This window comes from Polistes dominula, unplaced genomic scaffold (assembly GCF_049000335.1).
Source record: "Polistes dominula isolate Pdom_NZ unplaced genomic scaffold, Pdom_raw_medaka contig_386, whole genome shotgun sequence".
NCBI lineage: Eukaryota > Metazoa > Arthropoda > Insecta > Hymenoptera > Vespidae > Polistes > Polistes dominula.
Window position 1 is genome coordinate 188,320 of NW_028300979.1, and position 20,086 is coordinate 208,405.

Sequence of the window (20,086 nt, forward strand, 5' to 3'; positions counted from 1 at the left end):
TCAAAATTACAAAAAAAAATATCTAATATTAAAGGTATTAACATGATAAATATAAAATAGATAATTCATAAATTGTTAAATTAATTAATAAATTTAAACATATAAAAATGTATGTACTATCAATATTAAAATATATTTCTACTTCTACTTCAATCTAATCAGCTAAAATGTATGAAATATTGATAACATTTCTCACACAACAAAAATGAATATTTATTCAATATTTTTAAAAATTTATAATTATAATAGTATTTATATCATAAAAATTAATTATTCATTATCATTCGAATCATTTAAAAGCAGTATTTTGAGCTGATAGCCACTTATTAATCAACATATGAAAGTCTTGATCAAATCATAATATAAAGAATTGTAACGATAAAATAAATTTAGGAATGAACAGAAAGCAGTGTTTTGTAGTATCTCTATGGTTTTTGCGTATGTAGTGAAATATATATATAAAAACAGAAGAAATTTAAGGACATAGAATACAAACGCTGTTAGAAGTGCAAATATAGGTATATTTAGAATAAGATAATTTTCTTGGAAGTAAAGCTACAAGGAATGTTATTCTTTCTTTTGTCCGCGTTTTATAGTATAGAAAATGAGTATATTATGTATGTATGGCTGTATGGATGTATGTATGTGGTACGTGTATAGCGCGTACTTACTGCGTAACCGAAAAACAAAACACGGTCATAAGACCGATTATCTGCTACAAAAGAAAGAAGGGATTTTAAAGAAAGAAAAAGTTGAAGAAAAAGATGAGAGTAAATGACAATAGACGATAGAGTGAATAAAGAAGAAGTAATTAAAATAAGAAATTAAAGTGTTATCGAAATATTAGAATATTGTGTGTATATATCGTTTTCTGATTTTTTTTGGCGGAATAGATAGAATTAGGGAATTAAAAATAAATTTTTTTGTTACGTTACTAAATAACAAAGTGACGCGTATTCTCCTAACAAATGATTAACGAACAAAATACTAATGTCTACAGAGTCCGAGAACGTAAAAATCAGACGGACATTATTAGTTACTGTACACATATATATATATAAAAAAAAGTGTATTTTCTTCCGTTTGAATTATGCGCGCTTTTATAAGTAAGAAGGTTATAGAAACGATGTTACGTTTGTGGCGTCTCGCACCAGCGCAGTGCCGACATCTCTCGGCCAACAGCGCGCAGCTGTAGCAGCGCGCGCAGGAAAAGTGCTGACACCTCTCGGCCGCCAGCACTAGCATACGCAAGCACCTCGTGACGCGGTTCCGCAGGGGCATCTGATTGGCCAGACCACGCCTTTGATTGGTCAGAGCGGAAGAGTGACCACTGCGACTGTTGCTCTCCCCACTTCGGGATGCCTGGATCGCCGTGGCGGTGCACACGCAGGAAAAACCACATCACTTCTACTTCATCCGTCGAACCGTCCGGTCGCACTTCTCTCATCGCGCTCACTGTGTAAAAAGTATCTCCTGTGTACAAACAGTATCTTCTGTACGTGACCACGTGGCACACCACGCCGACAAATAAAATATCGTCCCACGGGATCAAAAGCATAATCGGAAATTTCTTTCCTCCACACGGAGTCTCCTAGGCCCATTCCTTTCTCCGCGGCCCGTTCCTCGCGTCGGTGTGAACGCGCCTTAACGCTCCTAGTAACTTAGGGAAAGAAATTCCCAAATTAGTGACCCCGACGTGTTCCCGAGGACCATCTTCAGCAGCCCCACGTGCTTTCCACACCACTGGCTTCTCAGCACCACGTGCTCGGCAACACCACGTATTCTTCATCACCACGTGCTCTCCAACGCCACGTGTTCTCAGGCGCTACCCAACTTCGTGTGATTACTAGCTTTTCCTTCATCACCGGCACCTCTTCGCCTTAAAAAAAAAAAAAAAAAGAGAGAAGAAAGAGAGAGAAGATACCCATCCACACGCGCCGAGGCTTCCCAGCGCGACACCGAGCGCCAGAATACGGCACCGGCCACTGCGCCGACCTCCGACGTCTTGACCACTGCCTGCACCCGCGCCGAGGCCGGCCAGCCCAGCGACGCCGGACGCCGACCTGCCCGCTATCCACCCTTCACGCGTCGATACCCGGACCTCTGGTTCATGCAGCTGGAGGCCATCTTCATGAACCACGGGATGCACTCGGACGACGAGCGCTACTACGCCGCCTTGGCAGAGTTGGACCAGGACACGATCGAGGAGCTTCAGGATGTGCTGAGGACGCCACCGCTACCGGTAAATACGAGCAGCTGAAGAAGCACGTCATCGCTCGTTTAGGCGACACCGTGGAGAGACGGCTGCAGAAGCTGTTCTCCGGCCTCACTATGGGCGACCGCTCGCCGTCTCAGCTCCTTCGCCACATGCGCCACCTCGCCAGCGACAACGTCAGTGACGACGCCATCAAGGTCCGGTGGTTCGACCTCCTGCCTCTTCAAATCTCCCAGCTGCTGCGGCTCCTGCAGACCATAGACCTGGACGAGCTCGCCGCCAGGGCCGACGGCGTCTGCGAGTTCGCGCCGGGCGTCTGTGCTACCCGACAGGGGCGCTCTCTCTCTCCGCCAGGCACCGCCCTATCCGGGCCCCCACCTCGGCGGGACAACGTGGACGGGGAACACACGGCGATGCACGCGACACTCGCCAACCTGACCTTCTCTAACAATCGGATGGCCGAGCAACTCAGCTGGATGGCCGATCAACTTAACCGGACGACCGATCAGCTCAACCGGATGGCCGACCAATTCCACCGGTTGACCGTCACCCTCGGCAGTCGATCACGCTCTCGATCACGCTCCCGGCCACCCGCAGCCGCGGGGGGCGCCACATCAACGAGATCGCCCTGGTGTCGCTACCACCGGAAATTCCAGGAGAGGGCCCTGAACTGCACCCCACCGTGCAGCTACGAACAGGACAGGGCGTTAAACGAGTAGCGCCGCCGCACAACTTGGCGGTACACGGTGGCGCCGCTCGATCCCTTCTCGGACTTCCGCCTCCACGTTCATGAGAGCTCGCTCAGAAAAGCGATGCTCATCGACTGCGGCTCCGTAGTATCACTCCTGCCGCGCCGCCTGGTTTCCGGACCGTTGTCCCAGGACAGTCTCCAGCTCATCGCGGCCAACGGGTCACCGATCCCCACTTATGGACGACGCCTGCTTACGCTCACCCTGGGTCTTCAGCGCGAGTTCCCCTGGGTATTCACCGTCGCCGACGTGCCCGTGCCCATCCTAGGAGCGGACTTCCTCAACCACACAGGCCTCCTGGTGGATATTCGAAGGCAACGACTGATCGACCCGGCCTCTTCCAAGGAATCAACGATGCACTACCGGAAGGCTTCCGTTCACGGGGTCGACGCCATCGCGGGACCCTTGGATCTCCACTATCGCACCGCCTACGACAAGCTGCTCGCTGAGTACGCAGACCTCGCCCAGCCCTCGGAGAGGGGAGCAGCGCTTTGGGGCTCCTCAGTGGTGCATCGCATCACGACCTCCGGACCGCCTGTCTTCGAGCGACCACGCCGCCTCTCCGGCGAGCGCTTAGCAGCGGCGAAAGCCACGTTCGACCGCCTCCTGCTTCAGGGGAGTCATCAGGCCTTCGTCGAGTCCATGGGCCAGCCCTCTGCACCTGGTGGAAAAACCGACAGGCGGGTTCCGAGCGACGGACGACTTCCGTCGTCTCAACGCCATCACGCTTCCGGATCGCTATCCCCTTCCTGTCATCGAGGACCTACTCGAGGATAGCGGCGGCTGCTCGGTCTTTTCGGTACTGGACCTCCAGGAGGCGTACTTCCAGATTCCGATGGCCAAGGAAGACATCGAGAAAACAGCGGTCACGACGCCGTTCGGACTGTACGAGTTCCGGAGGATGCCGCTAGGTCTTCGGAACGCATCACAGACGTTCCAGCAGTTCATGGACTCCCTTACTCCGGGACCTACCTTTCGTCCGGAGCTACATCGACGACCTCTTCATCCGGTCCTCCTCGCACGAAGAACACCTACGTCACCTACGGATGCTCTTCGACCGTCTACAGGAGGCCGGCCTATCTTACAAGGTGGACAAGGTCCAGCTCGGACTGCCCAGCGTCACCATCCTTGGCTACCAGGTCTCCGTTAACGGCATCCGCCCTCCGGAGCGCAAGATCGACGCCATCCGGAACTACCAGAAGCCAACCACACCAAAAGGACTGCGACGCTTCCTGGGCGTCATCAATTTCTTTAGGAGGAGTTTACCGCATGCAGCTCACATCCAGGCGCCGCTCAACCAGCTTCTTCGGGGTCTTCCCAAGCGCAGCCGGCGTCCGCTGGTTTGGAACGACGCAGCAGATCGAACCTTCGAGGACGCACGACGCAGCCTTGCCGGAGCAGTGGAAACCGCTTTCCTGTCGCCTACTGCTCCTCTTCGACTGGCTACCGACGCATTCAGCACGGCCGTTGGCGCCGCGCTCCTACAATTGGTCAACGGAGAATGGCAGCCTGTCGGTTTCTTTTCGCAGACATTGTCACCAACGCAGGCTCGCTACAGCACCTACGACAAGGAGCTCTTAGCCGTCTTCCTAGCTGTTCACCACTTCCGGCGTATCCTCGAGGGTCGCCTATTCACCGTACTGACGGACCATCGTCCGCTCACCTTCGCGGCCAACCAACCCTCGGACAAGGCCTAACCACGTCAACAACGTCAGCTGGACTTCTTGCTACAGTTCGACATCACGTTCCAGCACGTGGACGGCGCAGACAACGTCGTCGCCGATGCTCTCTCCCGGACAACGGAGGACGCTCCAGCTCCGGATGGGCCAAAAAGCGCCACTACGTCATCGCCGACGCCGCTAACCTCAACCTGCGCCACCATCAGCCTACCTTCGGCACTTAGCCCAGAGGCCATCGCCGCGACACAGGACAGGGACGACGAGCTCCCAGCGCTCGCAGCACGCACCTCACTCAACCCCCAGCGCCTCAACGTCGAAGGATTCCAGGTGACCTGCGACATACACGACGGGCGAGTACGGCCATATCTACCCCGCTCGCTCCGCACAGCCGCCTTCGAAGCCATTCATAGTCTGGCTCACCTGGGTGTCCGCGCAACGGTACGAGATGTATCGAGGCAGTTCATCTGGCCCGGTCTACGTAAGGACGTCACCGCATGGGCACGCGCCTGCCTGCCGTGCCAACGCTCCAAGGTCGCGCGACACAACCGCGTCGAGCTTTCCCGTTTCAAAACCACGGAAAGTCGATTCGAGCATGTGCACGTCGACCTCATCACGCTGCCCCAGGTAGGAGAATACCGGTACTGCCTTACCATCATCGACCGATTCACCAGATTTGCCAGTAGCTGTTCCTCTCAAGGACATCCGGGCGGAAACCATCGCCAGGGCCTTCACGTCGGCTTGGATTGCGGACAAGGGATGCCCGCTCACCATCACCTCACACCAGGGCACCCAGTTCGAGTCAGCACTCTTCGCCGCACTCGCTCAGGCCTCGGGGGCCACCAGGATCCGCACAACACCTCATCACCCTCAGGCCAACGGCATGGTAGAGAGGTTCCACCGAACACTCAAGTCAGCACTAATGTGCGCTCGAGCTCCTTGGCCCGACGCACTTCCTCTTGTGCTACTCGGCCTACGGAGCGCGTACAAGGAGGACTTGCAAGCCTTGCCGGCAGAGATGGTCTACGGCACAACGCTTCGCATTCCCGGCGGTTTCTTCACGCCCAGCAGTTCACCCGTCGAACCGACCTCCTTCGTCGGCCGACTACGGGAACTAATGAAGACACTAAGTGCCACGCCGGCAACGGACCACTCGCGCCACCGCCCTTTCTTCTTCAAGGACCTCCGAACATGCTCGCACGTTTTCCTGCGAGTCGACACGGTCAGAAAACCGCTCGAACCTCCGTACACAGGACCACACCAAGTCATCCGCCGCATCAATGACAAAATGTATGTCATCCTGGTGAACGGCGCTGAAAAGGCCGTGTCTACAGACGCCTTAAAGCCAGCATACCTGGACACCTCGGACGACCACCCGTCAGACGCACCTGCTCATTCGCCTGCTCCGGAGCTATCTAGTTTAATTCTGAGCATACGTCGAGCAATTGCTCGCCCAGCTGTGCCTCAGGCTATTGCCTATTACACGTGATGTTGAATGCGTAAAACCATTGCGAAGAGAACAATGACCGTAGGTGTTATGATCATTGGGCTTGGAAAAACCCCCTCTTCACCATTTCTGGATCATCAGAGAGGTAGACCGTCCCAAAGCTGGGAAGTGACCCACTTAGCCGTTTTGCTGGCAAATCATTAAGATTTACCAGCAAAACGTTGTCCAGCGAGGGCCACGAGGAGGCGGGGTCACCAGCAATTGCTCGGTCTCATGCAGGCTAGCATCAGATGTTATTGCTAGTATTTGGGTAATTTTGCAACCCAGCTGTATCGGTACACCAAATGGTGCCTGCGAATACGTCTACAGCTTCTTTTACAGGGATAAGGATTGCTTACATTCTTATGCATATGTCCTTGTTCTTTAGTACTGTAACTGAAAATGCAATAAAAATGCCAAAAATTTCTTTGGATACTAAGCACTTGTAATCACATGGCCACATATGGTATTTATCTAATATAGCCTGTTTTAGACTAACCCTTGAATCATTTAGGAGCACACAGTCAAAGATGATATGTCGGACTGATTCGACTTCACCACAGTTGCAAATATCAGTGTCTGCTAATTTAAGACTCTTGAGTTTCTGTTTAATATTTCCGTGTCCTGTAAGGAGTTGGACTATGTAATGGTTATGTTTTATCCATTTTGCATTTAACCTGTTTTCTATGTTTTCATAGAACTGGAATGTTAGCCTACCTTTCTGGCTATCATTCCAGTTCTGTTGCCATATTCTTATTGTTTCTGTTTTAGGTTTAGGAGTCTTAACTTAGTGTCGCTTCTATTTACAGACTCAAGTGCTTCGAATCTTTTTGAGAAGTGTTGAAAAGCCAAGTTTTTGCGTTGATAGTAAAGACTTACCTTCTCAGTTAGTTGAAGTCCTATAGGAGTTGCTCCTGCTATTACGCAAAGTGCATCCGTTGATACTGTTCTATATGCTTTAGTAACTGCAATTAAAGCATATCGTTGTGCTTGATTTAGTTTCCTGTGGTGATGGGTATTAGGTTTGTCAGCCCAGCCAGCTGCAGCATAGGAAATAATAGGTATAAAAACTCCCTTGTACAACGATTTCATGATAGAGTTGTTTAAACCCTATGTACTTTTCGCAACTCTGGCAAATTGGCTGAAAATGGTCTTACTCTTGTTAGTAATGTAGTTAATATGTGGGGTTATGTTCATTCTTGTTCCATATGTAACTCCTAAATATCGTGATTCTGAAACCATTTTTAGTGATCTACTTCCAAGTTTAACGGTTGGTGGTCTTCTTATATCTAAGAAACCTTTAAGAAGTATCATATGAGATTTTGTCACTGATAGTACCAGTTTCTGTCTTGTACACCAGCTATTCAAGATTAAGGTAACCTCATTTGCCTTAAGCTCAAGAGCTTTTCTGCTGTTACCTTTCACTATTATAGCAATATCGTCAGCATATGCAATTACTTCGTTTCCTGTATTAGAGATTTCTTCTAGAACATCATCAAGGATGATGTTTCACATTAATGGTCCTAATACGGATCCCTATGGGCAGCTTTTGCTTACAACTTTAGATATCTGGGTAGTATTAGTTGTAATCCTTGATATTCTATTTGAAAGATAGCTCGAGATAAGGTTATATACGTTTCTGGGGCAATCTCTACGTTTGAGATTGCTGAGTACACTAGGCCACCATACACCATCAAATGCACCAGAAATGTCGAACATGAGGCCGATTGCATACTCGTCGCTGGTTTGATGCACAATGTCTCTTAATTTTACAATTGCATCTTCTGTTGATCTGCCTGGCCTGAAACCGTACTGTCTAGTCGATGCCAAAGGGTGTGTATGTGATATTGTCTGGAGTCTTCCAGCAATAAGTTTTTCCAGGATTTTCCCAAGTATTGGAAGTAAGGAAATAGGTCTGTAAGACTTTAAATCAGTTGCTGGCTTGTCCATGCTTTTCCTCAATATCCTAATTTCCGCTATTTTCCATTGATTTGGGAAAGTCCCCTGAGTTAGGCATTCGTTAAAGAGATCTCGTAATTTATTAGACAGTACAGGCATAGCTTTCTTTACCATTTCTGATTCAATTAGATCGTGTCTAGGAGCCTTCCTGTTGCCTAATTTCTTGACAGCATTTTCTACTTCAGAAACATTAAATAACGGTGCGTCCTGTGTGCTTGGTGCTAGAAGTGTGTCCCTTCTAGTAGTAATGTGCCACTCTGTTTCATTGTGCACATTATCATCAGGAATCATGTTATTGAGTAGTGTTTCAATTGTGTCATTAAAGTTTGACGTTTGTATGCCACTTTGATTAATCGTTTCAATGACATTTTCAATACAGATTTTGTTTCTTTGAATTTTATACACAATACTCCATGGTTCCTTATTACCAATATCAGTGACAAACTTCTCCCAATTTTCTTGTTTTGCTTTTGCAATGGTCTCTATATATTGGTTTCTTAGTCTTTTATATTCCGTTTTATGTATTATTTTTAGTCTATTGTTTATTGTTTTATTATATTTTCGTCGAGCTCTTTTGACTAATTGTCGTAGACTAGTTAGATCACTGTTCCACCATGGGGCAGACTTGGAAAAGCGTTTCTTTTTCGGAATACAAGTTTTCGCTGCTCGTAATAATGTATGTTCAATTTTATTTGCTGCATCTGTTGCACTAATAGTATCTTCATTGTTCATTGTATCCATGATGTTAGATAAATTTCTAATATACTTTTCCCAGTCTGCTTTCTTGGTGTTAAATCTGTCACCTTTGAGACTTATGACCTTATCTGAGGCTGATGTTATTTTAAATGTGATAAGGTTATGGTCACTTGTTGTTTCGCCGTTGTGTATCTTCCAATTAGATATAAAGTTAATACAGCTACTACCAGCGATTGTGATATCGATATTATCCTGTCCTCGTGTATTGTCAAAGGTGAAGGTTTCAGATTCTTTGTTGGCAATGTGTAATTGGAATTGCGATAATAATTCCTCGAGTGCTTCTTCTTTTTCGTCTGTACATTTACTAAACCAAGTAGTTGACTTAGCATTTGAGTCTATGCAAAATATAATGTTCTTTCTGTCCAGCACCATTAGGATATTTTCCAAATGAAGAATATATGGATCAATATCCTCACAGTGTTGGAAATATGCACTAACCAAGTATAACTTTAAATTGCCGATTTTAATCTCGACGCAAATTATGTGTGTGTTGCTTAATTGCTCTATTTTAATAACGTCAATTCTGTTGTTGAAAATTACTATTGCCGCTTTAATATTATTAGATCCTATAACATTTGAGAATGTCTTAGTATCTAATATCACTTTAGTGCATATTCCCATGCCTGCCACCTTATTATGAAACGAATAAGGCTCTTGGACAGCAAGTATGTCTAACTTGTGCTCAAATGCTAACTGCCTTAGTTCGTCTGATACAGACTTTGAATTTTGCGCATTTATTTGTCCTATCGTTACAGTTTCCCTATTAATATATGTGGTAGAGTTACTTACCATAATCTACCCTTTTTATATAGTTGGCCACAGCAATCTTGTAGGCTGGACAATCAGGTGAGCGCGAGGAGTGGTCACACACTTTACCTGCCCTCTTGCAATTGATGCACACTGGTTTTTTCTCTTTTACTTTGCACTCCTTAAAGGTGTGTCCATCACATCCGCAATGTCCACATGTATCGGTCTTAGCTTTGCAGTGTTTCGACACGTGACCAAAGGATTGGCACTTGTAGCAACGGCTGACGACGGTGTGGTCTCTAATCCAGAAAGATAGCCATCCTATATAAACTTTTTCGTTCTTTAGGAGAATGTTCCTCGCATTTGGTGCAACCTCGAGGATTATGTTAACGTTATCTGGGTTTTTGCAATCAGATCTGTGAGAGATTGAGATCTCTTCTGCAAATTTGCTCTTGGTATATTCCTCCAGATTTTGTTGCCTTAGTGCTTCAAGAAATTCCTTGTTGGACATTTCTTTTGGTACGCTCTGTACTATAAGCATTGGCCTCTTTTTCGCTGGTACACCAGTTCGTAGGCCTACCTGCTGCCATTTTTCTGCATTGATGACTCGATCCAGATCTTCCTTCGTCTTGGTCTCGACAAGGATTCCATTATTTGAAATTCTCTTCACATTGCAGATCTTAATTTTTTCCTTTGTTAGTGCCATATTTGCCATAACCGTTTTCTTGGTCTCTTCGCTTGTTGATATCTTACTTTCCGTAGTCGGATAGATAGCGACTACGTGTCTTGTTGTGCTGGTTGTCTTATTTGCTTTCTTTGGAACAGCAGGGATTTTGAGTCGGTCTGCGTAGCTAACTGGTTTTGTCTGTGTTGTGTTACTCTTTTTTATTTCATTAATACTGTTTGTTGCTACAAGTATTGCTTGTTCTAATTTTTGTAATTTATAATCAATTGATCCCTCTGTAGGTTTGGTCTTCTTAAGGATCTCATTCTCTTATTTAAGCTCCAAGATTGCCTGGAGCATAGCAGCTACATTATTTTTTATTTCATTGAGGTCATCCATAACGATTTCGTCAACTTCAATGTGTCTTAGGTTTCTTTCGAATCGTTTGAAACCTTTGAATTTCTTTTCTAAATCATTTTCTTGTTTTTTTATTGTTTTTTTTGGCACGTTGCCTTCGATTTGCTGTTCTTCATCACTGATTTCCTTCCTTTTTTTTGCTGTTATTTTCCAAACGGACGCGTCCTCAGCGATTTCCATTGCTTCAGCTGAGCTATTTTTCAGAGGCGGGAATTCCATCACCCTGATTTGCTTATTTTTAAATTCACTATTGTCTGTGGAGCGCTCTGATAGGCTGCTCGACATCAGTTTGTCCAAAACGGACAGTTTCTCACTAAGCCGCTAGGCGGCGCACCACTCGCGCGGGATAAACTTCCGACCGGAAAGTTTATCCAAGATGGCTGCACAGTAATCAGAGAACACGAATAAAGTTTTTCGCTTATGTTTCTCTTTCACTACCCAAACTAATATAAATTATTATATTAGTTTGATCAGAATTTTTTACACTTTTTACTAATCACAAATTTATAATTAGTAAAAACAATTTTGCACAAGTTTCCTCTGTTAAAATACGGAGCGACGTGGAGACGTCCTTCACACTTAATCCAGGGGGCGCTAGTAGTCCCTGCTCCGGAGCTGTCGACATCCGCCCAGACTCCAGAGGATCTGAACCGTGCACCGGCTCTCACCACGACACAGTCTTCGGCACCGCCTCCGCTGTCGCCGACTTCATCGTCCTCACCACTACCAGCGCCTGAAACTCGGCCAGTGACTCAGGACCCACCTCCGGCGTCCAGACCTCTCATCGTCTCGCCACCGCCCTCCGCCAAACCAGGCACCATCATGCCTAACAGCGGAGCGCACAGACAGAAGCATCGGCCCAACATCCTCCGCAGAGTTACCTTCCGCCTGCCTCCGGCAGCCGGTCCAGAGGGGGAGTGGTTGTGGCGTCTCGCACCAGCGCAGTGCCGACATCTCTCGGCCAACAGCGCGCAGCTGTAGCAGCGCGCGCAGGAAAAGTGCTGACACCTCTCGGCCGCCAGCACTAACATACGCAAGCACCTCGTGACGCGGTTCCGCAGGGGCATCTGATTGGCCTGACCACACCTTTGATTGGTCAGAGCGGAAGAGTGACCACTGCGACTGTTGCTCTCCCCACTTCGGGATGCCTGGATCGCCGTGGCGGTGCACACGCAGGAAAAACCACATCACTTCTACTTCATCCGTCGAACCGTCCGGTCGCACTTCTCTCATCGCGCTCACTGTGTAAAAAGTATCTCCTGTGTACAAACAGTATCTTCTGTACGTGACCACGTGGCACACCACGCCGACAAATAAAATATCGTCCCACGGGATCAAAAGCATAATCGGAAATTTCTTTCCTCCACACGGAGTCTCCTAGGCCCATTCCTTTCTCCGCGGCCCCTTCCTCGCGTCGGTGTGAACGCGCCTTAACGCGCCTAGTAACTTAGGGAAAGAAATTCCCAAACGTTTACAGACCAAATTGAATATATAAATAAGAGAGACAAAGGGAAGAAAAGACGTTACATGTATAGATCAGATTGAATATTTAAATAAGATTGATTTAATAGACTAAGAAAGTGAGTGTGAAAAGTGAGGAATAGACATAATTGACGTTTTTCTTTTCAGAACAACACCTCGTCCTATTCTTAAATATTTCTTCTGAAACACTTCTATTTTGATTATATATATACATAAATATATATTATAATATAGTTACAAATTATATATATTACACATCTTACCTTATGAAATGGTTTATTGTTCGGCATTTTGTTATTTCAAGAATCGTGTATTATAATAATTTGTAAGGAAAACAGCTTTTTAAAAATCAATTATATTTTCAATCTGTAATGATAATTTTTAATAAGAATTATTTTATAAAATAGACACTAATTTTAAAATAGTACCTAATGAAAATAAAAATTTACATCAATTTTTGTTTGATGATTTATCATATGTACTAAATAATACTTTTAACGAAAATGAACTTTACAATTTTAGCAATATTCTTGAATTGAGTAATGTTAATACACATAAAAGAGCACCATAAAATATGTGGACCATTAATTAACAAAACGCCGTATGCAATGTATTAAGAATTTTAATGAGATTCTTACCCCTTTTTGTAGTAGCTCTCGTGGATTGGACCTCTAGACACACACATTTTCAATAACCAATAATAAAATAATACTAGTCGGAGGTAATATTAAATATTACTAAAATACTTTCTCTCAAATTTGATTATGTTTAATCAAAATTAATCTTTTTGTTAACGACCAATCCATATAAAAAAAATCACTCATTTTACGTAATACACATTCAAACTTAACAACGAAAAATAGTAACATAATACTCAACAGATCAAACAGAAGTCGCTCGCTTCGCTTCTTGATCCTATTTATAAACTTATGCCTGCCCCCACTTCCCTGGCGGTTACTTCTTTTCTACAGCGAATCAGTTTTTAGGATATGCCCTCTTTGTTCCTTATTGGATACTCCTACTAACGTACACGAAGCTCATTGGCTTAGATAACTAACATGATCTGACAATTGCCTTCAATGACGATACTTTTAAGAGTAAAAGATAAAAAAAAACGTTTTAGTTTGTAACAATAAAGATATATAATAATTTTCTGAGTAAAAAGAAATTTGTGTGAATAAAAAGGCCGCATAAATGTAAGAGGAAATGTATATTACGTGAAAGCTTAACTCCTGGGTAATCAGCTAAATATCTAGATAATATTTATTTTATCTACTAGGAACTCGTTAAAATGAAAGAAATTTTTGCTAGAATAGCAACGTTTTTCTATATAGATAATTTATTAATTTATTATATATATATATATATGTAAAGAAAGTGTACTTTCTTCCTTTGTGATTACGCGCGCTTTCATAAGTAGGAAGGTAGTAGGAAAGGCGTTATGTGTATAAACCTAATTGGATACACAAACAAAAGAGACAAAGCAAAGATGTAACGTATATGGATCAGAGGGGATATAAATAAGAGAGAAAAGACGTTACATATACAAATCAGATTAGATATTTAAAAAGGATAGATAGATTTAATAGACTAAGAAAGTGAGTGATAAAAGTGAAGAATAGACATAATTGTCGTTTTTCGTTTCAGGTAATATTATATTATTCATTTTGTAAATATTGTATATAGGAAATAAGGTTGACATAGAAATAAATTCGTTTCAGAACAACACTTTGTGCTATTCTTGACCGTTTTGTTTGAACCATTCCTATTCTGGTCTTATATATATATATATATATATATATATATATATATATATATATATATATATATATAATATAATAAATGTAAAATATATTATTATATATAATAAAATATAAAATATATAATATATTATATATAATATAATATATATATATAATATATAAATGTATTTGACACAACGTTGCATTCGCATACAGCTAGGTCTTTATTACATTAATTTATTTCTAAAATAATTAATAATTTAAAAAAAATAATTGTTTATACGGCTATAGTTTTCAGTGAGTGCGCAACGGGACATTTGAACCTATGTTAATATGTTCACGCAGAACATTTGAACATATGTGAGAGTGAGAGAAAAAATAAAAAGTATGTGTGTGCGTTCGTGTGTAGGAATATTTCTAAAAGTATCGATAACATCTGGGAAATGTTCTTATTTGCGTGCGGTGATAGAATGTATGTGTGCGTGTAAATTTTCCAACGGAAAGAGCGAGCATGTATTCTTTTATTTGAACGATAACACCATTTGGTAATATTGCTTGGTGTATTGTAAATGCGCCGAAGTCTCCCGAAATTACCCTATCCAAAAATATCGGAAAGATCCAGTCCTTAGCTTATCGGGAACAGTGATCCCATTCGTACGATAAAAAGGTCATCAAGTCGCGAAAATATACTTTTGCACTTTTACAATAATTTACATTAAAAAAATACCTTGAAATCCGGCGGAGAAAAACTGTTTTACTGAGAACCCGATAATTATACAGCACTGTGTCGATCAGACAAGCAAAGCTTCTGATCACTGATCGGGAATGATCTGGAGGCTTCGAGAAGGAATGAAGGAAGTAGCAAAAATAATGGTGAATATAATAGGTATATAAAGATAACGAACGGAACCAATGATTGATTGTCTTCGTGATTCGGTGCAGGTTAACGACGAGTGTATTAAGGCTCATGTTTCAATATTTATGTAGGAGAGTTTTAAGTGTAGCAGAGGTAGACAAAAACTAGTATTCAGTCCTTTCTGTAGATCTTGTTTTATTGAAAAGGAAAAATCTATTTAGATTAAAAGAAAAGATTAGGTGGGCCATAAAACCATAAACGAACCTTGAGAGTTATTAGGATATTGGTGTAATAAAAAACCATGTGTGCAGTGTAGGGACCCTTTGAAGAATTTCCGATACCTGTGTAAACATATGCGATGCCATAAAAGGGGTAACATTCCGATGTGCTAGATTAAGTTTCTGTATGCATAGTTCCCACTATCGAAAACCATAGGCTGTACCTGTCGGTGGACTATGGGGTGGATCCTTATGCTATTGGTCAGTAAGATTTGTAAGCTTATTTCCTCTCAAAAAAGGGGTGTAGGCGATTTCTGATATAAAAGACATGGAAGGAAATAAGAGAGTGGTAGTATCGGTGGTAGAAGTAAAGCAGTCTCGGTGATAGATGTAAGGTAGTCTCAGTCGTAGAAGTAGAACAGTAGCAGTCGTAGCCTTAGTTAGATATCAGTTGTAACAGTCGCAGTTGTATCAGTTGTAACAGTCGTAAGAATTCAGTCGTTCATCTAAGTTGTAACCGTAAGATTGTGAAACTAATATTGTACCTTTTTTAATACCTGTTTTAAATAAATCTTATTAGTAGGATTAAACTGGGTGTATGTTCACCTTGCACCTCTCACCCTAAACAAATTAATCCCTACATTTATGTTTAATTTTTAATGTCATTTAATTAAGTATTTCTAATATATAATTTAGTGTTACATTGTTTTGATATTGAGATTAATTATTTTTTGTTGTCTTCTAAAGAGCGGAGAGGGCAAGTTAAGGTTCCCATAAAAATCCAAGAGCTCGTCTCGGAAGGGAAAAGTGTAACATTTTAGAGACCTATGATTTCTTTTTTTTTTCTATTTACCAGGTTGAGCGCCATGTCCGCCATCGGTGGCGGACACTAGACTTCTTTTCATTTAGGCCGCGTCAGTCACTCCTGCCTGACAACGTATAACATAACATTTCTAAGCAGCGCGCGTGGCCTGACGGGGACTTCATTGAAAATCGGCGTTGTGCTCAACGTGTTAATTAGACTAAGCCGCTGCAACGCGGCACACACCGTTATCAACGGGGTACAGCTAATTAATATATAATGTTATTTATTTTTTGATACTTAAAGGATTAAGTTATCACAATTAGACAATTAAGATATTAGTTGATAAAATCAATCATCAATCAATTTAAAAACTATAATATAAAGCATCAAATGATTTAAAAATTATTATAATTAAAGAGATAAATTTACAAAACGTATGATGAAATTATTTAGATTATACTTTTTTAAATTTAGATTACATTTATTAGTGTAATACAGTGGTTCCCAAACTTTTTTGTCCTATGGCTCCTTGAAAATTTAATTTTTTTAATTTCTTAATTTTTTGACCTTTTTTTTAGTAACTGAAACTGTGGTTTTAGTAACAGAAAAGCCTAAATAAGAGAATTTCTATCTAATATCTTATTACTATTGACACAGTATCGATATACCGGCATTGTGGTGTAGTATAGTATAGCAACGCAGGTCGGCCTCCGATGACATTTTGTCCTTTTTAGTAGTTCATTTCCCACACCCCTAAAGTTCACCTGTGGTCGTAATCGCCCACTTTGGGAACCACTGGTGTAATCTAAAGATTATTTTTTTGTTTAATTTAATAGCAAGATGTAATATAGTAAAATGCAGAAAACTCTTAATTCCGCACTTTAAAAGAGCAAATCGATTAATCTATAGATTAGCTAATACATTATTGAAAAGAATTCAATCTATTAATATTGAACTTATTAGGGTTAGATTTCTTAATATTCTGTTTAAACGCTTTTAAAAGGGTTATTTTGATAAGAAAAACAAAGTACATTTCGGATAGTTGAAAAAATTTACAAATTTTGAATTGCAGAAATTACTCAATGAAAATTCAGTTCAAACGATTTTAGAGTTTTTAAAAGCGTTAAGTGTTACTTTAAAAAAAAAAAATTATTTCAAAATGCCTGCATACAATGAGAAAAATTCATAACGAAGAAAATTGCGTTTATTTTGGTATTTGTCTTTTTTTTTTTTTTTAAATTCATTAAAATATTACATTCATCTTTGGAAGAATAAAAGAAATTCTAAAATGAACAGAAAAGCAGTCTTTTCGGTTAGAAGAAACTTGAGAGGTAGATAACGAAGAGCGATTACTATTAAAAGCGTACATACAAGATGTTTCGATAATAGCTCCAAACGATATCCTTAAAAGTAAAACCAAGGAAAATATTCTTTCTTTTGTCGTGATCTGATAGTGTAAGTATGAGTACATGAGAATGATATGTATGTGTGCGGCGTGTGCGCCGTGTGCGCCGTGAGCGGCACTGCGTGCTTATGGCGTACGTGACCAAAAGCAAAACGATCATACGATCAATTGTCAGGCGAGCAGATGCGAAGTGGGGATTCGAAAGAAAGGAAAAATTCAGAAGAATACCGCTTCAAAAAAATGACGATAGATGTTAAGGGGAATAACGCGTATCATATATGTATATGATATTTATATGATATGTATATGTTATGTATGTATAGGAATGAAAGTACGAGCGCATGGATGGTATTTTCTTAGAAACTATAAAGAATGCTTGTTTTTTACGACAAAAGATTCTGCTAACCATAAGTAATACGACGAATAACAAAAAGCTAAATATACAGCGTTATAAGAAATATTTTTGTTAACACATTGAAGATCGCTTACGAGATATCTCGCTTTTCGTATTGCGTTGCTAAAGGCTGCTGCTAAGATATTCCAAATATTATAAACGTAATACTTATAATTCATACTAGGTGATCTAATTAAATCTGCGATCAAATAATAATTATTCTTATTTATAAATATTGTGTGTGTGTTTTAAGAAAAGCAACATTTTTTCTTCTTTTTCATCATGTTTTATATTGATTTTATTATAGTATGATTTTTAACAAATATTAAAATATAATTACCATTACTTAATTCTCTCTTTATTTCGTAATATGCTGTTGCATTTTGAACTTTGTTAATATCAGTATTATAATAAGTAAATACTACAATTATCTTACTTTTTATACTGTGCATTCGTCTCATTCTTTTTATTTTTTGAAAGTTTCACTTAACCAGTAAAGCCAGATCGTAGAACATTTCTACCCCTCCTCTTGAGCCCAGTACACCTCGCACACAACGAAATTTTACGTGTCGGTGTGTCGGGAAAGCGAAAGAAGTCGAGGAAAGCCGAGGGAAGCCAAGGTTAGCTGCGCGACAGTGAAGAAATAATACCCCCACCACGCGCCGCGAAGAAATCATGGATATTATACACATTGATTTACACATTGTTTTACACATTGTTTAAATGTTCTAGGCTCGAGAGAAGGGGTAGAAATATTCTACGATCTGGCTTCATTGCTTCTAACACGTGTGATCTGCATACATGATATTTTTTCATTTCAAGATAGTTTTATATGTACTATAAAATAAAGTATTTTATATTTAAAATGTAAGCGATAAGTCGTATTAGGTTACAATTTCCTTTTCTTTGTAAGCGATTTTCTGTCCTTTGTATTCTCTTTCTTATAACAATTGGAAAACCGTTGACGGTTGCTAAGGAGATAACTATTGATGTTTGCTAGGGAGAAAACCATTGGCGATAACAATTGAAAGCGGTGGGAGTCCAAGTTTTTCCGATTTTTGCTCCCACCACCACCTCCAGTGGGTACTGATGGCCAATAAGAATAATATGTTCCCTTTCTCTCTCCAAAAGGGCGTAGGTTACTTTTAGCATAAATATGCGTAGATAATTATCGTACACGTAACATAATTTGAAGCATTGTACGATCGTACATCCAACTTTGATTATGTGACAAAAATGTACAATAATTTGAGTTTTTTGTATAATAATTGGATAATTTTCGATATGTTTGATTCTGTTGATTATGTTTCGAATTGCAGCGCCTCTTATCGCCCTAAACACTCTTATCTATGTATCGTTGCATCGAAAAAGTCGCGATATCTACTATATATCCAGCTTTGAGCTGCTTAAATGCTGACAAGAGTAAAAAAAAAAAAGTTATCGGAAATATAGTTTTTTTGCACTTTTACATTAATTTACATTAAAAAAAATATCTGGAAATCCGGAAAATCTTTGCTAACCTAGTCAAAAACTTGAGATTGAAACTTTTATTCTGTGCGTACGATAATTTTACTAAGAACCCGATAATTTTACGGCACTGTGTCGATCAGACAAGCACAAGTTTCCGGGATCACTGCTGTAGAGGGTTTCTCTATAGTAAAGATAATATTAGACTGAATTTGTTTTATGATCTTTATTGTTAGGATGCGACTTGCTTTTCTTTGTTGTACACTTCTCGACGGCTACGCACAGACTGTACTCGTCTGGTGACCACACTTGCTAGCGTGGTTCCCTAGCCTTCTAGTAACTTAGATGGCGCGACCATCGGTCGTACCGCTACATTACTCCCTTCGGAGCATTTTTCTTATTACATAAAATGCGAAACTTAAAATTATAGATGTTTACAAGTATATAAAAATATAAAAATATGTAAAGATATATAAAAATATTGCATTATCTCTATCCTAACCTAATAAGTTTTAATTGGTACATACGAATCGGTATTGCAATCTTTTTCGACAAACGCTGGTTTTAGTCTTTCTATAGATACATTTATATGTTTTCCTTTATAGTTAATTTTGAAAATATTATCTGTAAGTCTTTGTATAATTTCGTATGGACCTTCGTAAGGCGCTTCTAATGGTTTTTTTACAGCGTCGACCCTTAAAAATATGTGTGTACATGTATACAACCTATCCTGAATAAAATGTTTCTTTTTGATATGGTGTGCTGTGGGTATCGGTCTGATTTGCCTTATATGTTGTCTTAATTTTTCTAGGAATATGTGTGGATCTTGTAATAGCTCTTCGCTGAGGAAAAATTCTCCTGGTAGTCTGATGTTTTCACCATATACCAATTCCGCAGCTGAAGCTTTTATATCTTCTTTTAGACTTGTGCGTAGACCAAGGAGCACTGTTGGTAATATTCCTACCCAGTCTTTTTCTTCGTGGCACATTATTGCTGCTTTAAGTGATCTATGCCATCTTTCTATCATTCCATTTGACGCAGGGTGATA

At 41.2% G+C, this 20,086-nt stretch overlaps 2 protein-coding genes across 2 annotated transcripts; both read left to right on the top strand.

Moving 5' to 3' along the window:
* Positions 1-3,027: 3,027 nt before the first annotated feature.
* Positions 3,028-3,741, top strand: LOC149032302 (uncharacterized). Its single transcript, XM_089173375.1, has one exon. The coding sequence runs from the start codon at positions 3,028-3,030 to the stop codon at positions 3,739-3,741; it is 714 nt and encodes a 237-aa protein (XP_089029501.1).
* Positions 3,742-4,010: 269 nt separating this feature from the next.
* LOC149032303 (uncharacterized) lies at positions 4,011-6,129 on the top strand. Its single transcript, XM_089173376.1, has 3 exons — positions 4,011-4,601; positions 4,716-4,997; positions 5,272-6,129. Exons 1-3 carry the CDS (start codon positions 4,011-4,013, stop codon positions 6,127-6,129), a joined length of 1,731 nt encoding a protein of 576 aa, XP_089029502.1.
* Positions 6,130-20,086: the final 13,957 nt, after the last annotated feature.